Source organism: Branchiostoma floridae, chromosome 9 (assembly GCF_000003815.2).
Source record: "Branchiostoma floridae strain S238N-H82 chromosome 9, Bfl_VNyyK, whole genome shotgun sequence".
Classification (NCBI taxonomy): domain Eukaryota; kingdom Metazoa; phylum Chordata; class Leptocardii; order Amphioxiformes; family Branchiostomatidae; genus Branchiostoma; species Branchiostoma floridae.
In genome coordinates, this window is record NC_049987.1 from 7,269,253 (window position 1) to 7,283,167 (window position 13,915).

At 43.2% G+C, this 13,915-nt stretch overlaps 1 protein-coding gene across 1 annotated transcript in view; it reads left to right on the plus strand.

Annotated features, from left to right (window-relative positions):
- The first annotated feature begins 15 nt into the window (after window positions 1-15).
- The window catches only part of LOC118423045 (mucin-2-like), a 27,626-nt gene continuing 13,726 nt past the window's right edge, over window positions 16-13,915 (plus strand). The window contains exons 1-12 of the mRNA XM_035830940.1: window positions 16-2,494; window positions 2,782-4,897; window positions 5,141-5,253; window positions 5,379-5,568; window positions 5,695-5,771; window positions 5,926-8,317; window positions 8,583-8,695; window positions 8,879-9,068; window positions 9,191-9,267; window positions 9,403-9,558; window positions 10,146-10,842; window positions 13,788-13,904. Of these exons, the coding sequence (XP_035686833.1) occupies window positions 35-2,494; window positions 2,782-4,897; window positions 5,141-5,253; window positions 5,379-5,568; window positions 5,695-5,771; window positions 5,926-8,317; window positions 8,583-8,695; window positions 8,879-9,068; window positions 9,191-9,267; window positions 9,403-9,558; window positions 10,146-10,842; window positions 13,788-13,904 (8,698 nt within the window). The 5' untranslated portion in view covers window positions 16-34. The remainder of the gene's footprint in view (window positions 2,495-2,781; window positions 4,898-5,140; window positions 5,254-5,378; window positions 5,569-5,694; window positions 5,772-5,925; window positions 8,318-8,582; window positions 8,696-8,878; window positions 9,069-9,190; window positions 9,268-9,402; window positions 9,559-10,145; window positions 10,843-13,787; window positions 13,905-13,915) is intronic.

A 13,915-nucleotide genomic window follows, 5' to 3' on the forward strand; every position in this document is an offset into this window, starting at 1 on the left:
GGGCTCGCGAATATCAACAGAGGGAACTACAGCCATGCCAAAAATGACAACACATGATACTTCGACACAACATTTAACTACAAGAGAGCCCACTTCCACAGAGGCAATGACAGTAACATCAACAACCATGTCAGAAATGACAACACATGAGATTTCGACACAACACACAACAATGTCTTCCACGGAGGCAATGACAGAAGCATCAGCAACCATTTCACAAATGACAACAGCAGCAAACACAAGGGCCACCACCCCATTCGATGAGCCAACAACAGAATCTCCACAATCGACAGAAGGATCTACTGTTGAAGGCAACACTATTGACGTAACGACAGACAAGCCGACATCAGAACCAGGCACAGCTCCAACAACTGCAACGTCACCGAAGACTTCCACTTTACTCACAAGTACAGGCACATCCACAGGAATATCCACCGTCATTCCTACCACTGTCATGCCTACTACGGCCCTAGCCTCTACTGAGTTATCATCATCATCATCATTATCATCACTAGCCACAGGACAAACCACACAGTCAACTATAGATTCTACCACTAATCATGTACCAAGGGCAACGTCGGCAGAACCATCAACAGGGAGAACAACACAGGAGATTTCGACACAACATACAACAGAACCAACTACCACAGTCATGCTTGCCACAGAGACCTCGACAGAACCAACAACAACCATGTCAGACATGACAACACAGGAGATTTCGACACAACACACAACAACAGCAGAGCCGACTACCAAAGGCATGCCTGCCACAGAGGCATCCACAGAACTATCAACAACCATATCAGAAATGACAACACTGGAGCCCTCGACACAACATTCAACAACAGCAGAGCCAACTACCACAGTCATGTCTACCACAGAGGCAAGGACAGAAACATCAACAATCATGACAAAAATGACAACAACAGCTGAGCCTGCTACCACAAAGCTCACCATACCATCAGATGAAGCAACAATAGAATCTCAACAAACGACAGAAGGATCTACTATTCAAGGCAACACTATTGACGTGACAACAGACAAGCCGACATCAGAACCACGCACAGCTCCAACAACTGCAATGTCACCGAAGACTTCCGCTTTACTCACAAGTACAGGCACACCCACAGGGATATCCACTGTCATTCCTACCACTGTCATGCCTACTACGGCCCTAGCCTCTACTGAGTTATCATCATCATCATCATCATCATCACTAGCCACAGGACAAACCACACAGTCAACTATAGATTCTACCACTAATCATGTACCAAGGGCAACATCAGCAGAACCATCAACTGAGAGAACAACACAGGAGATTTCGACACAACATACAACAACAGCAGAGCCGACTACCACAGTCATGCCTTACACAGACACCTCGACAGAACCATCAACAATCTTGTCAGAAATGACAACACAGCAGATTTCGACACAACACAAAACAACAGCAGAGCCAACTACCAAAGTCATGACTGCCACAGAGACATCGGCAGAACGACCACTGACAACCATGTCAGAAATGACAACACAGGAGACTTCCACACAACATATAACAACAGCAGAGCCGACTACTACAGACATACCTTTCACTGAGACATCGACAGAACCATCAACAGAGAGAACTATAACCTCTTCAAAAACTGCAACACAGGAAACCTCCACACATCCTACAGAGGAAACTGCGACAAGGCGTACAACCCAACCTTTAACGACTCAACAGGCAACGTCAGTAGTCCACACAACTGATGGTTCAACAGCGCTACATGTAACCACGTATAAAACGGCAGCAGAATCCCCAACATCTACAATATCAACTTCAACTCAGCAGAGTACCTCCACTGCAGTCACAAGTACAGAGGAATCCACGGGGATCTCCACAGTCATGCCTACCGTCGTCATGGCTTCGACTGAGGCATCGACAGAACAATCAACAGAGGAATCTACAGCCATGCCAACAGAGGAAATCACACCAGAGACTACAACAAGAGAAGGTACCACAGTTATGCCTTCTACTGAGGCAACAAAAGAACTATCAACAGAGATATCTACAACCTTACCAGCAATGACGACAGAAGAGACTTCGACTGAGGGACCAACAGAACCATCAACAGAGGGAACTACAATCATGCCAACAGAGGAAATCACACCAGAGACTACAACAGGAGAAGATACCACAGTTATGCCCTCTACTGAGGCAACAAGAGAACTATCAACAGAGATAACTACAGCCTTGCCAGCAATGACGACAGAGGAGACTTCGACACAACATACATCAACAGGAGGGGCAACTACCACAGGACTCACAACCAAGCCTTCCATTGACTCCACTACCATAGTTTCTACTAAGGCATCGTCAGCAACTACTGTACAAACTAGTTCCACTGCTGCGCTCACGACGATAGAAACGTCACCCCAAACAGCAACGGGAATCTCCACCGTCGTACCTTCCACTGAGGCACCGCTAGCTACAACTGTCCAGGCAACAACGGAGGTAAGATTTGATCAATATATCAATATCAATAAGTTTTCATTTAGATCGGCCAGAGCCTTCGATTAATATCTAAGACATAATAGTTACAATCCTTCAAGTATGAATATGAAAATTTGAATTTATTGGGATTCCTTTGGATATTTTGGAAACATTTTAAAAGTGACCGTGCATAATATCAACATTTGTAAATGATGACAATGGCAACTCTCTCGGTGATTTGGGATAGACTCTGTATCAATAGTAATACAATACGGGACGAAATCGTTAACATTTTCTACCCTTTGCAGACGACTGTTTTGCTTAGTACCCTGGAAGCCACCACACCTGACATAAGTACTGCATCATCGACAGAACAAGATACAACAGAGCAAGATACAACAATGGTAACAACAACTGCTACAATACCAATTCGAACCACAGCAACAGAAACAACTTTGGGAACTACAACTCCTACAACGCCACGAGTGACAACTCGAACCACTACAGTTCCAGAGGCAGTTGATACAACAGCACAGATAACAACCCGAACCACTAAAACAGAGGAAGATACGACAGCAGACTCAACAACAAAATATGTTACAACACCAGAAGTAACATCAGGAGAAGGTACAACACCAGAAGTAACATCAGGAGAAGGTACAACACCAGAAGTAACAACAGATGTTACATCGCCAGAGGTAATGACAAGCATTGCAATGACACAGCAAGTGACAAGAGGAGCCACTACAGGTCCTACAACAGAGAAGAAAACAACTGAAGGGAATGTAGCCGCAACAACAACTCAGGCATCCCCAACAACCGTATTGACCACAGATGCGGCTGTAGATTCTACCACTAGTCATGTACCGAGGGTCACAGCAGTACCATCAACAGAGAGAACAACAATTCTGCCAAAAATGACAACACAGGAGACTTCGACACAACATACAACATCAGAGCCAACTACCACAGTCATGTCTTCAACGGAGGCAATGACTGAACCACCACCAACCATGTCAGAAATGACAACGCCGGAGACTTCGACACAACATTCAACAACAGAAGAGCCGACTACCACAGTCATGTCTTCCACGGAGGCATTGACAGAACCACCAACAACCATGTCAGAAATGACAACGCCGGAGATTTCGACGCAACATACAACAACAGCAGAGCCAACTACCACAGTCATGTCTTCCACGGAGGCAAGGACAACCCGAACCACCACAGTTCCAGAGGCAACACCAGAAATAACATCAAGAGAAGGTACAACACCAGAAGTAACACCAGGAGAAGGTACAACACCAGAAGTAACATCCGGAGAAGGTACAACACCAGAAGTAACATCAGGAGAAGGTACAACTCCAGAAGTAACATCAGGAGAAGGTACAACACCAGAAGTAACATCAGGAGAAGGTACAACACCAGAAGTAACATCCGGAGAAGGTACAACACCAGAAGTAACATCAGGAGAAGGTACAACACCAGAAGTAACATCCGGAAAAGGTACAACACCAGAAGTAACAACAGATGTTACATCGCCAGAGGTAGTGACAAGCATTGCAACGACACAGCAAGTGACAAGAGGAGCCACTACAGGTACTACAACAGAGAGGAAAACAACTGAAGTGAATGTAGCCACAACAACACAGCAAGTTGCCCAGACCCCAGTCGTTCTGACCACGGAGAAAGATTCAACTGCTACATCAAAAACAACTTCTGCAGAATGGCAAGTAACAACTCGAACCACAAAAGTTCCAACAACTATGGTGACTACAACTCCTACAACTTCACAAGCTACAACTGTAGCTGCAACCGCAGATATAGATACAACTGTGGCGAATAATGTTGTTACAACACAGAAAGCCACAACTATGGTGACCACAGCTGGGACAACACCTGGAGTGACAACCAAAATAACCATTCCAACGACAGTCATAACGAAGAAAACAACAACACCACAGATCACAACGCAGGCGAATGTTCCTACAACACAGAAAGATACAACTGTGGTGGCTGAAACTGCTACCACATCAGGCGCAACAACCGAAACCACTAAAGTAACAGATGGGGAAACAACTATGGTAACAGCAGCTGCCACAACATTACAAGCAGCAACCCAAACCCCAACTGGTTTAACAACTGAGAAGGAAACGACTGTGGCAACTACAACTGATACAACTCCACAGGTTACAAGCCAAATTACAACTGGTTCTACAACAATGAGAACAGCAGATGCTACAACAGTGACAGCCACAACGCACCAAACTACGACACAAACGTCCACAACTCCCCGGACAACAAAAGTGATAACAACCCCCATAGTTTGTAACTCGGGTTGTGACGAAAATGCTGAGGTTCTGTCCAATGGAACGTGTCAGTGTAAAAGGGGGTTCAGCGGCGATGGGAGGACATGCAAGCTTGGTGGGTACCTGATTATCATTATATTACCAATGCCCATTACCTACTACCTCTCAGCTGTCTCTTAAGTAAACACCATAAAATTTGTATTTACCTAATGCACAGTCCTTTCTCATGATATTGAATAATTGAACACATAAACATGATACGACAGTGTGCTACAGCTGGTACTCTGATCCACTAGGATCATTGCCATCTTTTGACTAAGAATATTTCACTCAAAATTCCATATGTTTTGCATTCCAGTTTCCAGAGGGTTTTCCCAATCGGTAAAGTTCAAAGACAGGACGTACAGCGCTACACTGGCAGACTGCACATCTGATGACTTCGCGACGACCAAGGCTGAACTAGAAACAACAGTACGTCCTGTTTCATACTATTAAAGCATTAAGTACATGTATTAGCACATCTCTTGTAATTTGGTGTACGGTATTTTGCTGCATTGCTAAATAATGGTATCCTGATTTACTTTTTTTCCCACCAGGTGACAAAGGCCTTTAATGGAAGCTCCATTGCTGCCTATGTGTACTCAGTGATCATTGATGGTTTTTCGAGCGGCAGTTTGGTCGTGAGTATGACTACCACCACCAACCCAGAAGCCGAAATTACCCCTGATGAACTAGAAACAGCTTTGGTGTCTTCTCTTGATGACAACGTGGAAGTCAACACAACAGGTCAGTTGCATAGTGATAACATCAAAATACAGTTTATTTCAATTTTGATAACCCGTCAAGCATTTAATAACTCGTCAAATTTTGTATTAATTGTTTAAGATAATCCCTTTGCTCTGTCAATTTCAGAAATCTTAACAACACAATCCACAACGTTACCAGACACTTCAACGCCATCAACCACTACAATCAAGGCAACAACAAAGGTAAGAAATTCAATGTACATGTAGACTGTACCGTCAGGGCACGGGTCGTTATACCAGCCAGCATATTAATGATACACGTATTTGTGTGTGAGTTTTGGCTGTAGGATGGAGGATGTTGTGAACATATACATAGCTAATTCTCTTTCTATTGCAGGTTGCAATGCCCTATACTACGCCATTTGTAACAACTAGAACCACAACAACACCACATGCAACGACACATACCCCAACTGTCCCGACAACAGAGGGAGACACAACCTTGGTGACTACAACTGCTACAACTTCACAAGTCACAACTCGAATCACTGTACCTGCAACCACAGAGATACATACTACCATGGCGAATAATGTTGTTACAACATCAGAAGTAGCAACAAGGCCTTTCACGACACACGAAGCCACTACAAGTCCTACTAAAGAGAAGGACACAACTGCGATGACCTCAACTGCCATGACCTCAACTGTCACGACACAACTAACAGCTCATTCCACTATGGCTTCAACAACAGAGAAAGATGCAACTATTGTGACAACTGCTATTGCACCAGAAACAGAAGTAACAACCCAAACCACTAAGGTTCCAACCACAGAGACAAATACAAATGTGATCACTACAACTGCTACAACACCTCACTTTACAACAGATAGAGAAACGACTATGGCGGCTGTAGATACTACAAAATCACAGGTAACAACCCACACCCCAACTGTTACGACAAAAACGAAAGATGCAGGTGTGGTAACTACAGATGTGACATCACCTAGAGTGACAACCGTTCCAAAAACAACAAGGATATCAACTAGTCCCACAGCAGAGAGGACTACATTTGCCACAACAAAAGTCACAACACCACAGATCACAACCCATGAAACACGTGTTCCTACAACACAGAAAGGCACGACTATAGTAAGCACAACTGCGACAACACCCGGAGTGACAACTGAAACAACTATTCCAACAACAACAAGGATATTAACTGCTACAATGCCACCAATTTTGACAACTAGTCCCACAACTGAGAAGACTACAGTTGCCACAACAAAAGTCACAACACCACAGATTACAACCCATGAAACACAAAGAGGCACAACTACAGTAAGCACAACTGAGACAACACCTGGAGTGACAACTGAAACAACTGTTCCAGCAACAGAGACGACAGCCATAACAGGGAAAGTAACAACACCACAGATCACAACGCCGACGAGTGTTTCTACAACACAGAAAGTTACACCTGTTACAACACCAGACGTAACAACCCAAACCACTCATGCTCCTGTCTACACTACGCCATTTGTAACAACTAGAACCACAACAACACCACATGCAACGACACATACCTCAACTGTCCCGACAACAGAGGGAGACACAACCATGGTGACTACAACTCCTACAACTTCACAAGTTACAACTCGAATTACTGTAGATGCAACCACAGATATACATACAACCATGGCAAATAATGTTGTTACAACATCAAAAGTATCAACAGTAACAACACCCAAAGTAACAACAGGAGCCACAGCACAACAAACAGCTCAATCCACTATGGTTTCAACAACAAAGAAAGATGCAACTATTATGACATCTGCTGTTGCACCAGAAACAGAAGTAACAACCCCAACCAATAATGATCCAACCACTGAGATAGATACAGCTGCTACAATGCCTCACGTCACAACACGTAGAGATCGTACAACAGATAAGGGAACGAATATGGTGACTGTAGCTTCTACAACGCCACAGGCAACAACCAGCCACACTACAACGAATGGTGTTGATGGGGTAACTACAGATGTGACAACACATAGAGTGACAACCCAAACCGTTCCAAAAACAACAAGAATATCAACTGTCACAACGCCAACATTTTCGACACAAATGACAACTAGATCAACAGCAGAGAGGACTACATTTACTACAACAAAAGTCACAACACCACAGATTTCAACCCATGAAACACGTGTTCCTACAACACAGAAAGGCACAACTATAGTAAGCACAACTGTGACAACACCTGGGGTGACAACCGAAACAACTGTTCCAACAACAGCAACGACAACCATAACAGGGAAAATAACAACACCACAGATCACAACGCCGACGAGTGTTTCTACAACACAAAAAGATACAACTGTTGCATCACCAGACGTAACAACCCAAACCACCCAAGGTCCAAAAACAGATGGGGAAACAACTATGGTAACAGCAGCTGCTACAACATTACAAGCAACGACCCAGACCCAAACTGTTCAAACAACAGAGAAGGAAACGGCTGTTGTAACTACAACTGATACACCTCCGCAGGTTACAGCCCAAATTCCTACTGGTTCTTCAACAATGAGAACAGCAGATGCTGCAACAGTGAAAACAACAACGCCCCCAACAACAACAAAAACGTCTACAACTTCCAAGACTACAGCGGTGATGACAACAGCCCCTAGAGTTTGTAACTCGGGTTGTGACGAAAGTGCGGATGCTCTGTCCAATGGAACTTGTCAGTGTAGAAAGGGGTTCAGCGGCAATGGAAGGACATGCAAGCTTGGTGGGTACCTGATTATCATTACATTGTCAATGTCCATTATCTGTTTGAAACTCTTAGCTGACTCTTCAATTAACACTTTGCCATAAAATTCGTCATTTCCAGTATATTCCGTCCATTGTCAAGCTATTGAATAATTGAACACATGATCATGATAAGACAGAGTGTTTAAGGTTTAGCTGGTGCACTGGTCCACCAGAAACATTGTCATCTATTGACTAATAATGTTTACTCAAAATACCATAATGTCTTGCATCTTTTTTTCCAGTTTCCCGAGGTTTTGCTCAGTCTGTGAAGTTCAAAGACAAGACATACAGCGCTATGCTGGCAGACTGCACATCTGATGATTTCGTGACGACCAAGGCTGAACTGGAAACAACAGTGCGTCCTTTTATACTAATCAGGTTATAGACTACATGTTAACAGACAATTCCATTATTCTGTGTCATTGTGTGGTGCTTGCAGCATAAGCATAAAGTACACGTATGGGTACATGCAATTTGGTATACGGTATTTTGCTGCATTTGCTAAATTATGGGATTTTGATTTATTTTTTACCACCAGGTGACAGAGGCCTTTTCTGGAAGCTCCATTTCTGCCGATGTGTACTCAGTGATCATTAATGGTTTTTCAAGCGGCAGTTTGGTCGTGAGTATGACTACCACCACCAACCCAGCAGCCGATATTACCCCCGATGTACTGGACACAGTTCTGATGTCTTCCCTGAGTGACATCGTGGAAGTCAACACAACAGGTCAGTTGCTTAGTGATAACATCAAAATAAATAAAGTTTTGTTGAATTTTGACAACCCTTATAGCATTCAATATCTCTTGCAATGATTGTTCACGATAATCACCTTTCTCTTTCAATTTCAGAAATTTCAAACACACAATCCACAACGTTACCAGACACTTCAACGTCATCAACCACTACACTCAAGGCAACAACAAAGGTAAAATTGTAAACATTACATGGGCACAGGCCTTTTTATCTCCCACCATATTAGTTATCTTTGTGTATGAATTTTGCAATAGGGTGGAGGAAGTTTGTACACATGCCTAGTAAACTTGTTCTCTTCCTGTTGCAGGTTACAATGCCATCTACCACGCCATCTGTGTCCACTGTTCGAACCACCATTTCGCAACCAGCGACAGAAATGTCACCCCAAACATCCGCAGGGGTATCCACCATCGTGCCCACCACTGAGGCATCATCAACCACTACACAGGGAGCAACAACAGAGGTAAGAGCAAGAGTTAAAGTACAAAGCACTCTGTTTTCCTGAAGTATGAGTATAAGGCAGTTGGTAAGTGACACGATTTGTGAACTAAACGTCAAGGTCTGTTGGCTGTGTAACTGCTGGTCGTTAGATTTCTTATTCAAATGTTCTGTTCCAATACACTGATACATGTAACAGTACAAAACATGTTCTACCTGTTGTTCTTCTTCATACCATTTAACCTTCTGTATGCATGTACTGCATAACCCCTAAGCAATGGTGCAATGGTAGCCGAACGGCTACTTCAGTGTGCTAAAGCCTTGCTGCTCCGGTGAGTAAAGTTGATTGCTCTCACGGATAATTAAACATTTCACTGTGGGGAATTTGGTTTGGTCAAAGGCAACATCATATCCTATAGGTGTAGGTTTATGTGTTATTTTTTGGTTAAGGCTTTCTTTTTTATTCACTCTTCACTCCAGATAATTGCACTAAAGTGGTGATTGCAATATGTGTATTTGTTACCTTTCTGATGATATAGTATTTTAGCACTGTGTGTGTTAAAAACACAAACCAGACAAATTTGAGAAAAATACATTATCCGTCTTTTTCAGAAAACAATGCTTTTCACGACCTTGGCTGTCACCACACCTGAAGTAACTACTGCATCTGCGACAACACGTCAGAGTACAACAACGGCGCCAACCACAGCAGCTTCAACAACTGACACTACAACAATCATAACATCATCGGGGCCAGGCACCAGCAGGGCTCAGAGAACCACCCAGTCACCCTCAACAACTGACAAGATTTCGACGACACTCCTATCAACAACAGACCACATTTCAACAGAAGCTACAACCAAACCAAAAACTTCATTACCAGTTACCACAAGCCATAGAACAACTTTGGGGACAACCACAAAAACTTCGACCATTGGCATTACAACAAGGGAGGGAGCCACAACCAAGACAATGACTACATCAAGGGAATCTACTACAGGAGGGAGAGAAACTACTGGGTTCACTGAAACCCGGTCAACAATGTCACAGACAACATCCACAATTCATACCCCCCAAGGTTCTACAACAGAGCACACCCTCGCAGCCATTTACACTACAACAACCCCTTATCAACCTACATCCGTATTGTTCTCTTCCCAGGAACCGATGACTACTGTCAAAACTACAGAGGCTTTGACAACAGCAGCTGAAGTACCGACAACAAAAGTAGACGCAACTACCACCATGGCTACAACAGAGGCAAACGATGTTACGTCTGGTCTGACAACCATCCTACCGTCAACAGAAGGTAAAAACAAACTAGGCCTTTCAGGAATTCCTTTCAACATGCCTATATATGTTTTTTATAACTCGACATGAATGTCATCTGGCCTGCTAATTGACCAAAGACAGTTTTGCAATATAGAGGCTGCATGTAGATGAGCAAACATCCTTAACATGTTTGCTCACATCTGCATGGGAGTATATTTGTTTCTTTGTTTCAGTCACATTGGCAATGAAAGTTGATTTCTCATTCAGTATACACATTCCCTGCCCTGGCAATTGTACGTCAGGCCATCGCATATGGCAATCATGCAATTTAATTTTTGATTGTTACGATCGGTCAAAGCTTTGGAAAAATACAGTGTTCCACAGGTTGCCTTTCAAGCACACAATCGTTTTACGTCTGCTGTACGTATAAGACCCGCTTTAGACTAACGACATTATACTGTCGCGCGACTATCGTTGTGAAAGTATTGGAAGTATTGCGCGATACTCGCAGTGCAGGACTTTGCATTTCGGTGTACGAGTGATCCACATCACACAGTGACCTATCGCACGTGGGTTGAAAATGGCGGGAGAACCACTTCTTTCCGTCTTGCAACAGTTTTTTTTTTTCTGTTTGATGACGCCTAGCAGGTGCTCAATTGAGACACCTATAACGTTACAGAGTCGAGCAATACTAGTATCTGGGACTGAACCCAGCGTTCGTAGCCACCGCACTGGCTTTACTGCGCAAGCAAAGCATGATCAGCATGTAGCATGTGGAACAAGGAATAGTAATAGGGGTAAATAGAGTTGGCAGGTGGCAGATCATTGTGATATGTGACGTTTAACAACGTAATAAATGGCATAAGTGATTTTGGTTGATACGAAATGAGTTTCTATAAACGTTAACAGTTACTGACCGCATGCAGATTTACCAGGAAAATGGCAGGAACAGTGATTAACATCCTTTGAAGGTCGAATAGTTGACGGTCCCCCGCTGAGAGATTGCACGACTCGCGGCTCGGAAGTGGTCGCACAATGGTTAGAAACAAAAACCAGCATGAGCATTTGTTTCCTCTTTAAGACACAGCCGCCAAGCCACGTAGTGAATCGAACACGAATCGAACCGTTTTTATTTGCAGTTCGAAGTGTTCCGCAGTTCTTAGCAACGTCGTTGCTAAGGAAAGGCTTGTCGCGTGACAGTTGGATGAAATTTCACCCGACTTTAACAGCTCTTTTAAACCTACTTGGCGGCCATTTTACAAAGATTGCGTTATATGTACAAGAAGGGAACACCATGTGCTCTCTGCATAAACGGTTTTTGTGGGATTTTACGGCAATTAAAGTTAGTTTCATGGTCATATTTGTTACATAGTAAAATTAGCAAAATGGCGATGCCGTACGGGGCAAAAATTTCGACGAATTTCACATTGAGGGCATTTGCATTACGCCCTCGATTCTATCTTTAATGACTAGTGAATTAGATTTGTCGAATCTTCGACTACAAGTCATGTGAAGATCCTGTTGGTTTGAAATTTGGAAAGGTTAGGAAGTCCATGTATATCGGGGTCACCTTATCGACTGTTTTACGCGCAAATACTGCAAGTTGTTGGTGTAGCTAATTCGAGTACAGCTGGCTTTTTAACACAAGTTGCGGTACCGATGAACATTTCCGGTATTGTCAGAGGACGCACATAGAATAAAACAGTGTTGAGACGGACTGAATTAGCAAATGCTACATTGGTCTTACGACAATTAGGACGCAAATACGGCGGTGCGTGTCTGGCGCGGGCTCCGTAGAACGGGCGTTGACGCAAGGGAGGAAGCGTTCTTTTTTTAATGCCTTTGATGAGGTGCCCTCGCGCGATTGGGAAAAAAGCCCATTACTACCGCGAAATGGATAGCATGCCATATACCTACTGAAAGAAGAGAATTCGGACTATTCTGTGCACTAAATTTTCCGTTTGTTTTCAAATCTGTCACGAGGTAAAAAAGCGTTGGAAATTGCACTAAAATCAACTGATTTCAGGTTATAAAATCAAATGGATACAGCTAGACAAATCTGTTAAAAATACAAAGGAGTGAAGTGAGAAGCTTTAAAGTTGTATATGCGATGAAATGATGAATATAGATAGTTGTAAACTCAAGCAGCAAGCTTTCTTGCAAGTGGTCCCAACACCCGGGGGTCATGGAACGTAGAACTGTCCCAAAACGGCGCGCGGTTCGCTACGGCAGTCAGTTATAACTTTTGAAGTTAGATTTATATCATCTCGGATTGGCATATCAACATGAAAGTTGGAATTTATATACGGGGGACCACTGTTAGCTTAGTTCTGGCCAAAGATTTGATATCTATGGGGCGAAGACCTGTCCAGAGTCGATAATTACTGGAAAAGTCAAATCGGGGGCGTTCTATTCTGGAGTCAAAATTATGACATGGCTTCGTGCGGATTGGCGGCATTTGCATTACGCCCTCAAAATCTATGATGAGTCTTATACCGACAGAAACTACAATGTTTGCTCTTTCTTGTGGTCCCAAATTCCTGTTGGTTTGAAATCTACAATAGGTAAAAAATATGAGGGGAAATTACACGAAAATCACGAGATTTCGGGTCGTATTTTTGACGGGAAAACGATACACTATCGATTCAAAAATCCGTAGACATACCAAATGAGTCTAAAATATTGTAAATAACTTGAAATTAGTAAGATAAAAGGTTATGTACTCCTGCGATAAGCTTTCCTGTAGGGGGTGTTGACGCCCGTAGTTATAGAACGGACTACTTTCTCTCGCGGAAGGAAAATAAAAAAGCCTCGAACTCTCGACGTGGCGTAGCGGCTGGACATACAAAATAATATCGTCAACGTCGCGACAAAAACAGTCGTTCAACTGTTAATTAATAAACATTTCAACATTTCAACAACCATTTGCAGCAGCTTGCTATTTTCATTTTCGCCTAATATTTCTTTGATTTCTCACCACAGAAGTTACAACAACACTAACCACAACAATTCTAACGACAAAACCAACCATGATTAGCACAACGGAAGAAACAACACAACCAACAACGGGACTGGACACCACAGTTAACCAACAAGAAAGTGTGAACAGG